A 17,041-nucleotide genomic window follows, 5' to 3' on the forward strand; every position below is an offset into this window, starting at 1 on the left:
GGCAGGGGGTCTGTCTTTGCATTCCGCCATCTTTGCTAGAAAGGCCTCTTTCAACCTTGCAATAGGGTCGCTTTCTTTTTGAGGAACAGAGTTAACCCTTTCGTCCATTCCCACGGGTGGGGTCAGAGTCTGCTCTTTCGGGCTTTTTTACACCCCTTATTATCAACCCCTCTTTGGGGGTGTCCTGCGGACGTCCCTTCTCCAGGGCTATCTGCCCGTCTTTTTCTGGCTGATAGTTGTTCCTGTTGCTCAGCCATGAATGCTTCTAGCATTTCCAACCTTTGCGCCAAAGGCTGCACTCCCTGGGAAACTGCTTGAGTCAGGGAGTCCCCCAGCACTTTTTTTAAAGCTGAGGGATAGATCAGTGTCTACAGTCTCTTGTAAAGTGGGTTCCTCCTCCCACTTTTCTTCGCTCCACTCCGGGGTGGTGGATTGGGATCTTTGTGTTTTCTGAGCCATAATTTCCTGTTAGCAAGGCTAACTTCTGGGGAGTCGGCAGTAATAAGGCTCCAAACTCAGTCTGTGAAAACAGAGACTGTGGCCTTCTAGCAATGTTGCATCACTCTACAATAGAGCTTCTCAATTCAAATTTCAAAATTCCTCTCGGGAACACTGCCAGCTGCTAATCTGCTCTGTTCGTCGTATTACTCGAAACGAACGAGCGTTAGTGTGCAGCCGAACATGCTGGGAAGGTTCTCCTGAGTTTTGGCTCTCCTGGGTCATAAAGCCTGTTGTGTTTGCCGGCACGAGCACTCGGCGTAATGAGAAGAGTGGGGAGAGCAGGGACGGCTGCCTACTGCGAGCGGCTTTGCCCACGGCACCGCCTGGCTCTCCTTCACACAGAAATGCTCCGTCAAAGAACTCTGAATACTACCGAAAGCGTCGAGAAAAACGAAGCAGAATCTCCAACGTGCGCGTGCGCTTTCTATTGAAATACTTCAGCGCTTCAGTGACACTACGCAGTAAGTTTCCACATATAATAACCCATAGTAATATTTCAGAGCAACTCTGTTAAACCCAGCAGTTATTTACTCATGCATACTATGATAATTATTCAAATAAACGTTCACTCCATAACACATAATCACAACTTATCTCGAAATGGCAGCAAAAAGGGAAAAGGAAATTGGGTTCACAGTGCTTATACCCCACGCTGGGTGCTGATAGGTGGACAGACAGGGGTCAGGACTCTTGAAGGCATGAGGATCATGCGAGTCGTGGTTCAGAACACTTCTATGAGATTTTATGATATGTTGAACTTGAACTTACTATTTATTTTTTCTTTTGTTACATCAGAAAATATTAAAATCAAGTTAAGTTAAAGTGATAAAATGCTGAGATGGCAGTATTAAAGAAAGAATAAGCATAATGCGAGCCTCCGGTCTTGTCATAGAATGTGTCTCCTGATGGGGTCACCACCTTCTCCCGATAGCCATCTCCTCCCACGTGATCCTCCCTCATGGCACCACCCCCAGGGTGAGGATTGGGTAGTGGCTGCCGTCCCATGGCCACATGGGAGGAAATCTTTGCCGGGGAACCAGAGATAACTCCATAGGATTCATCACAACAGCCATGTTAGCACACTAGCCACAGTTAGTAGCCAAACGTTGAAAACGTGGCAAAGCTAAAATACAGTAGAAATACTGACAAATATACTGCCACTAGCTTGTCTTTAAGGCACATTTAAAAGTAACCAATAATCCCTCTGAGTGTAGTCTAGGGTCATACAAAAGAAAATCCATTGCACTGCATTGCAAGATGTACTGTGCAATGTTAGAAAGTTACCCAAACAGATAACCAAAATAAAAGACTAAGGCAAACAGTTTGACAATACTGGCAGTCTACTAGTCAGTTTCCACATAACATATGAGCAAACGGCCAGTGTAATGAAGAGGAAGGCTTCAATTCACTGCAAAAAGTCAGGACAAAGTGCAAAAACAAAAGCAAAAATATCGGGGGCCCATAGCATATGGAGGAAAAGCTGCTCGAAAATGGAGGAAAAGCTACTCCAAGAGAAAAGAAAAAACTTTCCTAACACCAACATTGCCCATTGGAGAGCTGGTCAGTCCACCGGAGGAGGTGAGGGGGGTGGATCCGCGGACACTTCTAAAGACTAAGGACGGCTGGATCCTCAAGACTGCATCGGAACTTGTTGTGTGCCACGAGTCCAAGGGTTGAAGCACTGCCAAGGGCCTTCGCAGATCAGGTAGTCCATCAGGGCTTCACTGGGCCAAAGGCAGGAGGGGGATGCCGGGACTCTTCGGAGTGGTCCACGGATCTTCAGTTTGCTGCTCTTCTACACAGGATACTTGGCGCCAATGCTAATCTCAAGGAATGGGTGCAGGAGTCCTCTTATCCTAAATCCTGGCTGGAAGCAAGTCAGAGTCCACTATTGGAACAGCACCACTCAATGGTAAGGTAATGAACTGCACCATTCAAACAGCCAGCAGTGGTCCAATCTGGGACCACTGTTGGTTTCACTCATGCCTCACACCTAGCCCTCTGGTGCCCCAGATTTGTAGTGTGACCAGACAATGGCACTAAGCAGTTTCCTGAAGCAAACAATCTACTTGGCTGGCGTCATTCTGGCTTTCGTGCCAATCATGGCACAGAGACAAAACTTCTAGACCTTAAAGCATTTCCTCGATCTTTTAGTGCAGACGGGATCACTGACCCTAATTTTGGCTTCTCTATATGCCCCAAATACTGGTCAAGAAGGATTTTTGAAGGAACTATTATCTAACTTGGAATAATTTGGTACGGGTGAAATGATTCTGATTGGGACCCTGTATGTGACAGGAGCTCTAACACCAGATGTGCTCGCCTTCTATGTGCTCACCCCCTCAGTTGACACAAAGATATTTGGCTTACCTTGAAAGGAGAGGAAAGGGCATATATTTAATATTCCTAAGCGCACAAACCTTTTCAAGGATAGATTATTTTTAGGCCTCGAACAGACTGATAGGACTATTGACACAAATTGACACCCATACCATCAACATTTCAGATCATGCCCCTCTGACAATTGAACTTCATCTCCCTAAAGTCATTCCCACACTTAAGAGCTGGAAATTCACAAAAGAGATTCTGTCGGATGAGTTTCTCTGCGATGAAATAGGTGACAATATTACAGATTATTTTAATTCTAATATTGGCGGGGAAGCGGGTTTGGATGTTGTCTGGGATGCATTTAAGGCAACCCTTGGGGGGATTTTATCGTGATACAAGCACATAGAGGGAAACTTAGGCGTAAAACTGAAACAATCTGGGGGTGGAGGAAAAGGATAAAACAGATGGAGGTAGACTCATCACCGAATCTCCAAAGGCAATACCACAATGCTAAGGGCAGACTGGATTTTTAATACGCACCAAACAGGCAGAAAAAAATGTATTGTATTTAAAGCAGAGGATATACATAAAGGAAAACAAAGCGGATAGAATGTTAGCCAGGCATTTAAAACACAAAATAGCGGTCCAAACAATACAGGGGATGGGAGGCACACTACGGAAGAGAGTAATGACAGCTGAAGAAATTACAACCCAGATTTATGCATTTTACTCGGTACTATACAAATCAGACATCCCAGATCAAGTACTTCTTCAATTCTTTTATTAAAAGTGGTAAAATAACAGCTTCTATGGAAGAGGTCAAAATAATCATAGTCCCGAAACCAGGGAAAAACCCAGCTAAATGCGGATCGTACCACCAGATTGCCCTCATAAATACTGACACAAAAATATATTTAAAAATTCTTGCAAACCGACTTGAAGGCCTTATGCTTCATTTTTATCCACCCTGACCAGACAGGATTTATAAAAGGGTGACCAACCCACGATATTTGGCGAATTTGCCACCTTACTGAAAAAGTAGCTAAAAAGGAGGACGGGGCCATATTAGTGTCATTAGATGCCAAAGCAGCATTTGGCCACTTGGAGTGGTCCTTCTTATTTGGCACTCTACAAGATATGAGTTTTGCTCCTAAATATTTAGCGATGGTACAAGCTAATTATGCGAATCCTTTGGCCAGATTGCTCATAAATGGTCATTTATCCCCTCAGGTCTCCCTTTGCAGGGGTACGAAACAGGGTTGTCCCCTTTCTCATCTTCTTTATGCAATACATTTAGAACCATTGCTATTGCAGCTTCATCAACTGGATGTAATACAAGGCATATCTTTTGGGGGAGATAGTCATAAAGTGATGGCATATGCAGATGATTTGCTTCTCACGATCACTAACCGGGGAATTTCATTACCTGCAGCACCCACCCAATTGGACGGGTTTGGTAGAGTAGCCGGTCTTAAAATCAACAATAAAAAGTTGGAAGTGTTAAATCTTGGGATGAAACAAGGCGAATTATCAAAAGCAATGGATGTGACACAGATTTGCTGGCTGCCGAAAGGTATTTGGGTGCTGGGAGTAAATATTACACGTTCACTTGGGGAATTATATTCTGCTAATTTCCATCCACTACTGGGGGAGATTCAGAAGCTAGTTCAGTCCTGCAGAACTTTAATGGTCTCATGGCTTGGTCGGATTAATTTGATTAAGATGACAATCCTACATAAGGTGCTGTATTTTTTTCAGGCCCTCCCGATCCGAGTCCCGGCCTCCTTTTTTCGTACATTACATAAAATAATATTGAATTTCAAATGGAATAACAAAACCCCCTGCATTGCACTGAAAACGTTAATGCATTCCTTAAATAGGGGAAGTGGGCCTCCCTAATTTTAGAGAATATTTTTGAGCAGCACAGCTGCGAGTGATAAAAGAATGGTTAGGCGAAGGCACAAATAGGAGATGGAAACAGATGGAAAGGTCTATAATGGGAGAGAAATTATGGCTGCCTAGAACAGACAAGCCTCGGAACATACATTATAGTGAGATCACTGGGCTGTTGGAGGAAATATGGGCTCAGGCTACCCGGAAACATTATTTTACCTCATTCCCATCCCCCTTCACCTCTTTATTCGCGAACCCATAATTTACCCCACCAACAGCTGCTAGCGCCTTCCCTAAATGGAAAACAGAGGAATGTGCAAAGCTTTGTGGCATCCCCTGCTTGGAAGACTGAATGAAAGTTGGGGAGAAAAGACCTACAAGACTTATTGTCTGGAGAGAGACCTGCAAAACTTCTGAAGTCTAGCAAAGAGGTCTGTTTTGCATTCTGAAAGTCAAGGTTTTAGAATAGACCGGAGGTTAATCCTGAAATCCAAGGTTTGTGAAACAGGCCTACTGTGAATTTTGAAAAACCAAGGTCTAATTGGAGAGACGTGTTCTAAATCCTAAACTGAAATAAGGTCCAGAGGAGGGAATGGTGAGGGAGCCTGAATGAAACAAAGGTCCAGCAGAGGGGCTGGTTGTGAATTGGGAATAAACCCAAGGTTAAGTAGAGTCCCGATGTCCCAAAAAGGCAATCTAAGGTAGACGAGCGACCTACAAAAAACCTGAATAAACCAAGCACAAAAATACAAGGACAGGCACTCAAGTGATTGTGATAAGGTTGAAGTAAGCCTGAAGAAAAGTAATGGATGCCTGAATCTTGCGAGAGATCTGGAGAAGGTGGCTAGGAGAGGGGCCTGAAGGGAGACCAGATGGAGTAACAACTAGAAGAAACTTCACAGGGGGACAATTCGTGTTTGTTAGTTTAGAATAAAGAAAGAATTTCAAGAATAGGTTTGAACTTTATTTGCGGCCAAATCCTTGGAACATTTTGTGTTGTTAGCATATGGTAGACAGCAGGCTAAAAACTCATTAAGATTAGGTTTGAGACTTGTGTATTGGCCAAGCATTTGGAGCGTTCTTTATTGAAAGCAGGATGACACTGTGGGGGTGGGGCAAGGTCTTCTTAGAATAGGTTTGTAGCTTTAGGTTTAATCACAACGGGAATATTGGTAGTAGTAAAGGATAACCATGTAGTTTAGCCCATCCTTGCACATCATTATTCAGAACTCCTCCTTTAGTTGTTGTGTTTCCCCAATCTAACCCCAAACTTGAACATTCTGTTATTGAAACAAAAAGATTTTAAACCCCATGCCTCAGTGACATGCATCATTGCGTCAATTTCCTCCCCATATAAGTCAGAAAAAACAAATGCGGTCAAACTGCCAGTAGGGTGCAATGTGGGAGGCTGCTGTAGCCTGAAACCTTTGATGAATCCCCCTGTCTTACTCTAAAAACAGTCATATTATTACTCAATGTCTCATTTCCACTCTTGTGGGTAACTAACACGCACGGGTGGGTGTTAAGATGGATTTCTGAACTTTGACCTGGTGGGAAGAGGTTCAGGAGGACAGCCTAGTTTCTTGGAACAGGGTAGCCTTCTGGACATGCCAGACCAATCAAGGTAGCTTGGCGGCAGTCAAGACTAGGTCTCAGGAGTTGTGAGGGTGACTGAAAGACCTCAATGAGCCCACAGAGTAAAGAACACTTACAAATCACTCCCAGTCAGGTGTAGATATATTAAAAATACATATACATTTATTTCAAGGACTTTGAGATTCAAGCACAAATCAAATCATAGTAATACTTATTAGACCAACACAATACTATCCAATGGGGTCTAAAGGGTTAATGCACGAAATGGGCCCACAACCTAAAGGGGAAGGAAACAGGCAGTGCAAATAGTCTTTAGCCCCTTCTATGTCCTACACACTCCTAACTAAGAGGCGGTCCATCCCTAAGTAGAGGGGAGCCTAATGCTCAAAAGTACAGGCAATGCAAGCGCACGCAGTAGTCCCAATGGCAAAACGGGGTCTGTAGCAGCTCAGGAAGTCGGGTGAAGCGATGAAGAATAGGTTCCTACTATTCAGGGAGGGTCTCCACTTGAGGGCAGAGTCAATTCCAAGAGTTGGGAATAGTTTGCGCTAGCAGTGGAAAGGACAGGGGCCCTCAGGGGCCACTCGTGCATAAAAATGGATGGAGGCGCTAGGGGCCACCAGTTAGGATTGCGATTACTCACTGACCCCCGGCGCACTCCGGACCAAACTTCGGCAGTCGGGTCCACTCCAGTTGCAGGTTGAAGTGCGGCAATTTGACGGCTCTGCGGCTTTCAGCAACCAAGATACAGCGATGATTCCCAAACAGGACAGTGGCGATTTCTCTGCTCCTTGTGGATGGATCAGGCCAGTTTCACTGCAGCAGGCTTCAGGGGCAAGAGGGGCACAAATGCAGTGCACCTGCAAAGATCGTCACCGCGGCTGGGAGACACGGTAACCGCGTATGCTCCGGTTCTAGTGCACTCGTCTCACTTCAGACCTGGGAATGCCAAGTGTACGAAATTCGGTGTGAGGGTGCCGTGAACACGGAGCTAGCAGTTTACCAAGTTTCGAGGGCCTCCACGAAACGGCGGCGGACACAGAGCAAAGATCCTGCGTAAGCTGGTCAGCCCACTGGCTGGCCCAGGGACACGTCCGAGAAGGCTTACTTGCAGGTTTTGTTGAAGGTGCCGAAAATAGTTGGTCCCACTACTCCAATGGGTTGAAGCATCTTTGCAGACCTTCTAGGACGAAGAGTTGCAGAGGGGTCCCACGGGACAACAGCGGGCTCAGGGTGCCAAACCTTCCAGCGGGTCACCAGCAGTTCCTCGACTCGGCTTCTTAGCTTCAGGATACTTGGATCCTATCCTTCGTTCAGTGAGAACTCCAGAGATCAACATGGGATGGGGGTTTGGGGGCTTCTCTTATCCAGAATCTCCTTCGCACAAAACGAAGAGGACCCAATGGGAGATCTGCTCACATTCAGGCATACCATACATGGACCAATCACGGACCACGGTGGTCCCAGGCATTCACATCACTCCAGACTCTCTGGCACCCAGGATGTGTATTGGGGATAGGCACCCCGGCCCACATCCTGGAGGCACACACACAAGGCATGCAGGAGCCCACAAAAGCTTGGCGTTTCGCAGGAAAATGCATGCCCAAATAAGGACGGACCCAGGTCGGCTCGACCTGGGGAAGGCAAAGGGGCAAAATGGCCAAATGACAGAACAAATAACATTGTGGCATGGCCATTTTGGAGCCAGGCCACCTATTCGTGCCAAACGCTGTAATCACAGTTTACCTGTCAGGAAAGGGTAAAATTATATGCAAAGATAAGCTGCCACCAGCCCTGTCCGTGACACATCTGCACATCTCCTAAAATTCCTTTGAGAGTATCCAGGGCCTTTGGAAATGGCCAAGAGACCCAAGTGTACTGTACTGGAAGGTACACCCCCGCCCCTCCTCACCCACAGAGGCCCTCCCTACCTTCTCATTCAAAACCATCCAGGAAAACGACATGATCAACATCATGAAAAACATAAAACCCTCCAACTGCAAAGGGGACCCCTGCCCCGCCTCCATCATCAAAGACTGCGCAGACACCCTGGCTCCCTTCCTAACAGCCTTTGTCAATGCCTCCTTCACCACAGGGAGAGTCCCCTCATGCCTCAAGGAAGCATTGTCCGACCTCTCATAAAAAAAACCACACTTGACCCCACCTCACCCAATAACTACCGCCCCATCACCACAGTCCCATTCCTCCTCAAGATTCTAGACAAAGCAGTCTACCTGCAGGTCCAGCACTTCCCCGAAGAACACAACCTCCTAGGACTGAGACAATCCGGCTTTCGCCCTAGACACGGGACAGAGACGGCCCTACTCGACCTCAAAAACCAAATGGATGACGCAAGGGACCAAGGGAAACCTGTCCTGCTCCTTCTCCTCGATCTCTCTGCTGCTTTTGATCTTGTAGATCACGACATCCTCTGCCATCACCTCACCTCCACAGCCAACTTCTCCCAAGAAGCCACCACCTGGATCACATCCTTCCTCCAAGGCAGGACCATGCAGGTCTTCTCTGACCTAGCCACTGCATCACCCACCATCATGCTATGTTGTATGCCCCAAGGCTCCTGCCTCTCCCCCACCCTCTACAACATCTTTACCCACCTCCTCTTCCTCATCCTTGACGCCATGGGCATCTCTTACACCAACTACGCCGATGGCACTCAGATCCTTCTCACATTAACAGGCGACTATGACACTGACTGTGCAACTCTCAACAACATATATAACACAATCCAAATGTGGATGGCTATCAACGGCCTCTGCCTTAACTCTGATAAAACTGAGCTCCTACTCGTAGGATCCCCTGACACCCTCAAGAAACTTGACGCACAGTTTAGCCCTTTACTATTGACTCAATCAGAATTCCAGTACTAGACACGGTAAAAACACTAGGCGTCTATCTAGACTCCAACTTATCCATGACCAGGCAAGTAAACGCAATCGCCTCCTCTGCTGCTTACCATGCTAAACTCCTCAATGCAATCAGACCTTATCTGTCAAAAGACAAATGCACCAACATAGCCAGAGCCATAACTGGCTCGCGGCTAGACCACTGCAATGTTCTTTTCCTAGGGACCTCCAACAAAAACCTTGAGAAGCTGCAAGTAATCCAGAACAGCGCCCTGCGTGCTGCACAAGGCATTGCCAAGAGAGACCACATCACTGCTGCCAGAAAAGCATCCCATTGGCTCCCCATAAAGGAAAGGATCATATTCAAAGCGCTAAGCATCACCCACAAATGCATCCACCTCTCGGCCCCAGTGTACCTATCCCAGAGAGTAATCCCAGTCTCCTCCATAAGACCCACTAGGACACCATATGCCAATATGCTTTCTGTAACTAGGGTAAAAAGAGCTAGAGCAGGGGGCGCCAGCTTCCCTTACCTTGCTGCCTTACACTGGAACACCCTTCCCACCTCTCTGCGAGCTGAACCTTCACTGACTGCTTCCCGCAAAGCCATGAAAACTTCCTTGTTCACCTAACCAACACCATATGTTCAAGCTCTCATCACTAACATGTATGATGTATTATGCTGTATGATACCTCCTATCGCTGAACACAGGATCCTGCCTTACTGTAACCCAAGGCACAACCTGTACCCATTGTAACTAAGTGCCTCTACAAGTAACAGCGCCACAATGCCCCTGGGCTGCCTGCGCGCTATATACATGTAATAAATAAATAAATAAATACATTGTACACTTGTTACATGTTGCAGAAAAGTTGCAACATTGGAAAAGGAGTAAGGGAAACAAAGTCTCCCAGTACTGACTGTCTTAAGGGCATGTCAGTTTCCCCATGAAAAGTGAGCGAAAAGACCAGAGGAGTGCAGCAGAAGGCTGGGCTCCTCTGGCAAAGTCAGACTATGGTGTTAAACAGTAGAAAAAAGTTTGGGGGGTACACAACTGGAGGGAACATTACACATAAATGGAAATCTTTCCTAACAGTGGGGAATTAAAGCAGTGTTCTTTTAACCCTGTGCCCTCTTAATAATTCTTGCAGGTGATCTTCTAACACCTGGTTATGAGGTGTGCTTAGTGAGCTCGACATTGTGCCGTTAACCAGCTGAGCTGCCAGCTAGCTATGTTTTGGATAGCCATGCTGGGCTTTGAAGTTCCATTTAGAGTTCAGACCATACTCATACTAAATTAAGCATGGCTATATATGGCTCTATATTTTTATAAGATAGTTCACATGTTCTGAGTTGTAGCTCATTTCTGTGATATATCCCTTGATAAAGGTTTGTTTTTTGCATTGTGGTCCCTGAAAGCCCCCCTTGCTGGCAGAAGGAGACCTATAAGTGACATTTGCGGCGCTCTCTTGGTGCCTAACAGCTAAAATGAACCTCCTAGACCCCCCGCTCATGCTCTGAGGGAGATGAAATAAAGTTAAAAAGAAGGGGGGGTTACACTAATGCAACAAAATATTTTCCAGTGCAAATACCGATTCCTGGTCCTTCTGACGGACCAAATTAAATGGGAATGTTTTTCATTTGTAGACAAACATCTCTGCATTCCTGATCCTGATAATATTAATCATGCACCTAATACCACCTTGCACTATGACAAAGCAACCGCATATATCTACTACCTGCCCAAACTCCATATGTATAAGAATTTAAAAAAGCAAATAGTGAAATCTGGTTAAATCAAGCTTTGGAATATATAATGAAAAATAGTACCTGTCCAAAAAGTTCTTCATCAACAGTAAAACTTAGGTCCAATTCCGTGGGATCATTCTCCAATATCCAACGTAGGGAATTGTAATACTCGCTGTCCTGGAAATCACAGAACGTTCATGAATGCTTCATTTAGGGATCTTCATTCCAAAAAACACTTAGAACACTTGGAAAACACATTATCTGCACGTTTAGAGTACACAACCAGAGAGCAAAGCATGTTCCTTCATCGCCACAAAGTTGTTTTTTTGAAAGGGAAGGCAGACCTATTTATTTAGGGAAAAAACACTCCTAATTTAGCTACCTGACCCTGAGTGTTTTATTTTTAAGCTGAACATATTTTTAAACAGAGACCTCGCAAGTTCTTCGGTGTGCATTCAAACACTATCACAGCGCATCGTGCATCCGTACAACTGGATGGAAGGGCGTGCGGGGGATTAAAAGGAAAACATTAAAAAAAGGTGGTTATATTTGTAACATCTGAAATAGAAATGGTAAAGGGTAATCAGATTCACATCCCATTGGCTACATAAAGGCAATGGTGAAGATCGAGTGGTACTGATGACATTGTGTGTTGATCGTAAAAGACAGCCAAAGAAGCCAGCGCATATGATCACCATGCAGCTGTTATCTGGGGAAGAGCTAGGTAGGATGCAGCAAACACGTTATTTGTTGTTGTAAAAAAGGGTTTCTTCAAACCGTTCAATGCAAGGAAGATAAGCTAATTAATCAGTAAATTAGTAGCAGGGCATCTTAACATTTCAATCTTTCTTCCACTTTGTTAAAAAAACAACCAATTTCATAGTGTCCATCTACTAAAAATAACCAATATCAAAGTCACCATATGTTCATGTCTTACAAAAGCATTATCATCCTCAGCATATTTTTCCATCTTTACCCAAGGTGTGACCATTTATACAAATGTATTCAAACATTTTGCATAATATGTAAAAGCAATTATTTTTTGGTTATCTTACCAAGCATCAGTATGTGCCAAAACGGACAGGAGCCCGCCCTTACTTTCATTATGTACCTCCTTGTATGAAAATGTGCATTATATTAAGATTATTCTAATGGATTGCTTCCTCCACCTGACTCTTCCACTACAGCTGATCTTTAAAAATCTTTCCATTCAACAGGGGGCACAATGAAGTTCTGAATCTGCTCCGAGGATTGTTGACCCCAATGACTCCAAACACGTCATCATGGGCTGTATACATGGAGATGGTTGTGTCCCATGATCTGCGTTCCTTTATTCGACACACTCTGCACGCTGTCTCGGAAAGCCTCCTAACTACTTTCAAATTTCTACTGAATCATGCCCTGGAGGACTCAGGCATTAAGCCTGGCAGAAACTGTGGGAGTAAGGGGTTTGTTTTGGACCTCAATAAAGTGTGTCTTTGATGCATTAGGACCAAGCACAAGACAGACGATTGTGGTACTTGCCATTCAATGGACCCCAATACCCTCAGGGAACTGACCTATGAACTGTTTACTGAGCTAGCTGTGGCTGTCGGCTCTACAGGACTTTCAGGCAGTTGTTTGTCAACAACCAGTAATGTGCACAGCCTCTTCCAGAGCAACATAATTGCATCTTTTAAGGTTACATTTAAGGGTATAACCGTTCTTTTGGAGGTACTTTTTTAAGGATGTCTGTAACGTCATGTTAAGCGACAGACTTTGTTGGAGCATTCCACACAAGCGAATATACATTTGCCATTGTATGCCGATAGGCGGCTTTTGGGTGACCATAGGACCTCTACTGCATGATGTTGAGCTTGGGTGAAGTATCTAGCCCATTTGCGTCCTTTAAAACAAACGCCAACTCAGAAATCATACCTTCCTCTGAGATTAATTCTTTGGTGACATCTGTGTCAGCTGTATGAAGGCTTTATAATGACCGGAATGGGGTCTCCCTCTTCATCAGAAACGGCTTGCATTGATGTAAAGAACTCACTCCACAGTTTTGGAGTGTACTTAGATTCTGAGCAATTTCTCAACATCAATTGCAGTACCTTAAGGGTACAGAACCCGATGCAGAGCTACAATTATGGAACAGCATCAACGAGAGCCATTGTTGATTTGACTTGAGCAATGTTAAAACTCGGCTCTGGGAATAGGACTTCAAAGAATCCCTGCTTGTTTTGGAATGCTTGGTGCACCTGAAAGGCCTTTCAGCACTGATGGTTTGTGCACAACCTGTTGTGCCACCAGGCTTCCAGCCACGCTCTCTAGATGAGCAACATATTCCTTGGCTCTCATGCTCTGCAACGCCAGACAGGACATCAGCAACCACTTATGAACAAATTATTTACCTCCCCGGAATGTTCTTTCTGATGGATATTCCTCCCACGGATTCCTTCTCTATGATATTCTCCAGCAAAGCAGCTCTTCCGCAACATTTATGCCACAATGGGGTGCAGCACGGCTCTGCTCAATGCCTCATTACCTCACATCCACCATTCTGTTATGAAGGAACCACAGAACTTAAAAGCGTACTAGAGAGGATACCAAGATGGCCGCCGGCATCAAGTAGACGTGCCGACGGCTGCTCCGGAGCTCCACGGTCTGTTTTGTGGCAGCCCCACCATCCCCCAGCAGTTAGGCCGGAGTTCAGAGGAGCGGAGTCCCCGGGGAGCACAGCGTTGAAGAAACTGAGGTGGGCACCCCGGAAAGGCAGTGCTGACACCGGCCGTGAAGCGCGGGCTGCAACTGCGCTTGGTGAAGCGGCACGCGCCGAAAGGCTGGGCCGGCGAGCAGCCGCTATCATTTGAGCGGACCTGGTGTCCACTGAAAGAGAGGAGGGGGCCCATGCGGGCAGACCGGGGAACGGGTGTCAGCGCCTGGGAAAGCAGCTCGGAGGAGCCAAGTGCAGACCAGTGGAAGGGAGGAAACAGACGCAGCAACCTCAGAGCCCTCTCGTGGTGTCCTGCCCTCCCAGGAAACAGCGCTAAGGTGAGGTGAGGAGAGAGAAAGTAGGCGGCAGGAGCAGGCCTCGGGGAGAGGAGGTTGTGCAGAGGAGCCTCATGTAACGCTGATCACCAGGCCCGGCTACTAGAAAGGAGGCAGACCGGAGGTGGCGGCTTCGCCAGGGATCCCCAGCGGCAAGCGAATCCTCCTACTGTGGGGAAGCACGGAGGCCGCCTGATGTGCCGAGCAGGCCCCATGCGGGGGAGGGGCCCAGGCGTGATCACAAACTGCCCGAAGGACGAGGCCAGGCAGGAAACGAATGCCGGCAGGAGGAGGGGGCTTGGAGCAACCCCAACAGGTGGGAAATGAGGAGGAGTGAGGCCCAAGTGGAAAACGGTGTGGTCAATAGGGGGGTCGTATCCCCCACCCCAGTTGAGGGCCAGAAAACCATTGTGGTGCCAGGAACCCAGGCAATGACTCACTTAATCCTCCCATACAGGGTAAGAGACGGAGCAGCTCCACAGGGCCGAGTATACCTAGAAGTGTGCCCAGGATCTCCCCGACAACTGGGAGCCAGCAAAAGGGGTTACGGAAGGGAAGGTCAAGCGGGGCCAGAGTGGGGGGGAAGATCTCCCGCAGAAGCAGTACCACCCGACCCGAGGCAAGGACGACCCCCCCACCCCAGAGAGAGGGGAATAGTCGGACCCAGGAGGGGGGAGAGGGGGTAGGGGTCCCAGGCCACCGAGGTAGTGCCGAAGGACTTGGGCTACTGTCAAGAACACAATGGGGCTGCGAATCGGGCCCAACATAGACGTCTTCTAGGTCCAGGGGGAAAGCTGGGAAGGCTGGTCATTACGTAGGGGAGCCCCAAGGAACTTTGCCCACGCTCTGGCCAGCAATGGAGAACAAGGACTCGAGTAAAGGCGGCAGCGGCCACCCGAAAGAGCGGCGGGACAATGGACCGGCGGATGAGCTGATGCAGTTGACGAGGCAAGACTCTAGGGGAGAAATGCAGTCCCTGAGAGAGTCTCTGGCTCAAACCTTTCAAGAGCAGTTTCAGTTAATGTGGTCCGACCTCAACCCAACACTATGAGAAATGTGGCAAGAAGTGGCGCAGTTGGGGGAAAGGACAGACTTGGTGGAAAGAGGCCTACAGGAAAACAAGGGGGATACAATGGCTAATAGTGAGGCTATCGATCTGCTGGACACTGCAACAAGAAACATGGAGGCAATGTTAGAGGACCTGGAGAATAGATCCCGAAGAGTTAACACCAGGATCAAAGCATTACCGCGGCAGTGACGGATCGTCAACTGAGGGCAGAATGTCAGAGTATATTTGCGGGGCTCTTGGGCGAAGAAGCCGCAGGCACGATTGTATTGGACATGGTCCACAGAGTTGGCCGGACCTCTGGAGGTCCCAACGCTAGACCTCGGGATGTCGTGGTCGCCTTCGTCAGATACGGACAGAAGGAAGCGGTTTTGAGGGCGGCCAGGCAGAGCGAACCAGTACTCTACAAAGGCCAAGAAATATTGTTGTTTCAAGACTTTGCTGCAAGTACGCTAATGAAAAGGAGCATGGGCCCGGTTTTGAAGGAGTTGACTAAGAAAGGGATAAAATATAAGTGGACATTTCCTTTTGGTTTAGTGTTTGAGTGAGAGGGGTGTCAGAGGTGGACAACTACGCTCCATGAGGCGGCTAGTATAATACGAATGGAGCCGGATAACAAGGTGTGGGGGGCGGCCGCGAAGGGGGGCCGTCAGCCCGGGGAAGTCAAAGGGAAAGGGGTAGACCATGGGAGTGGGCTAAGGTGGGAGAGCGGGGTAAGAGAAGGGCGGCGTTGTGCAGCCCTACTGGGGAATTGAAAGTTCGGGGCTCTGAGGGGGAGGAGGGCCACAGTGCAGGGGGCCCGGGTGATCTGATTGCCGCCCGAGAGTTCTATGGGGGTGGTGGGAACTAGGGCTTCATATAGGGCCAAGGAGGGAGGAGTAGAAATCATGTTGGAACAAGTAAGGACGGGTTTGTCCGGGGGGTGGGGTGTGAAGAATAGGGGGGTGGGGGAGAGGGAGCGGTCTCGCCCTAAGGTGGGGGTTCAGTGTGGGAGAGGGACGGGGGGGGATAAGGAGGGGGCCATAGCACCGGGCGGAGCAGTGCAGGCACCACCGTGTTGGTGGAGGGTGTCTGGTGGAGGCGTAAGAGGCAGAAGAGAGGGACACTCCAGGGAGTGGGAGAGAGAGGAGGCCAAGGGAGCGCCCGGGCAGAGAACGGGGGACAGGACAGGGGGGTGCGCCCGTTCTTCACTCGGGATTCAGGTGGCTGACACATAATGTGAGGGGGCTAAATTCCCCCCTCAAGCAAACTAAACTGAAACAATTTACCAGGATGCACGCACCTGATGTTCTAGCGCTGTATGAGACCCACTTGTTGTGCAAGGGTCAGGGCTGTCTGCAGTTGAAGGGTTTTGCTCAGATTCTGTTTGCGTCGGGCCCCACAAAGAAAGGGGGCGAGGCCCTGGCTTTTAGAAGGGCAATGAACTTCAGAGTCCAAGATATTCTCAGAGACAAGAATGGGAGGTTCATCATCACGAGGGGTGACCACATGGGCTTCGGTATATGCTCCAAATGTGGGACAATACCGGTTCGTGTGGGAGATCCTGGGCACATTGGAGAATTTTGTGAGGGGCAAATCATTCTGATGGGGGATCTTAACTTTGCTTTGGACAAGGAGTTGGATCGGACTCAGCACTCGTATGGAGGGGGGCGCAGTGGCCTCCCCACAGCTCAAGGAACGGGTAGAGGGGGTGGGATTAAGGGACGTGTGGAGAACCTTGCGAGGGGAGGAAGAGGGTTCTACGTTTCTCTCCGACGTCCAGAGACACCAATCTAGAATTGATTACATCTGGGTCTCTGCGAGTCTGGTGGGCGTGGTGGGGGTAGGTCCCATGGGGATTGCCGATCACAAGGTAGTGCAGATGAAGATGCAGCTGGGGAAGCGAAGACTAGGGGTTTGGAGTTGGACATTTCCAGAGGAACTCCTGAGGGATCAGGTGATCCGGGAGGAGATAGGGAATAACATTAGGTCATTCTTCGAAATGAATAATGGCACGGACACTAGCCTTAGCAC

The 17,041-nt window shown here is 47.8% G+C and overlaps 1 protein-coding gene across 6 annotated transcripts in view; it reads right to left on the bottom strand.

The window, feature by feature from the left end:
• Positions 1–17,041, bottom strand: part of NEDD4 (NEDD4 E3 ubiquitin protein ligase) — a 2,630,465-nt gene that overhangs the window by 459,968 nt on the left and 2,153,456 nt on the right. For all 6 annotated transcript variants that reach the window (XM_069624887.1, XM_069624886.1, XM_069624885.1 and 3 more), the window contains one exon: positions 11,014–11,109. In XM_069624887.1, the coding sequence (XP_069480988.1) occupies positions 11,014–11,109 (96 nt within the window). The remainder of the gene's footprint in view (positions 1–11,013; positions 11,110–17,041) is intronic.

The sequence above is a fragment of the Ambystoma mexicanum genome, chromosome 11, assembly GCF_040938575.1.
Source record: "Ambystoma mexicanum isolate Mex_15411 chromosome 11, UKY_AmexF1_1, whole genome shotgun sequence".
NCBI lineage: Eukaryota > Metazoa > Chordata > Amphibia > Caudata > Ambystomatidae > Ambystoma > Ambystoma mexicanum.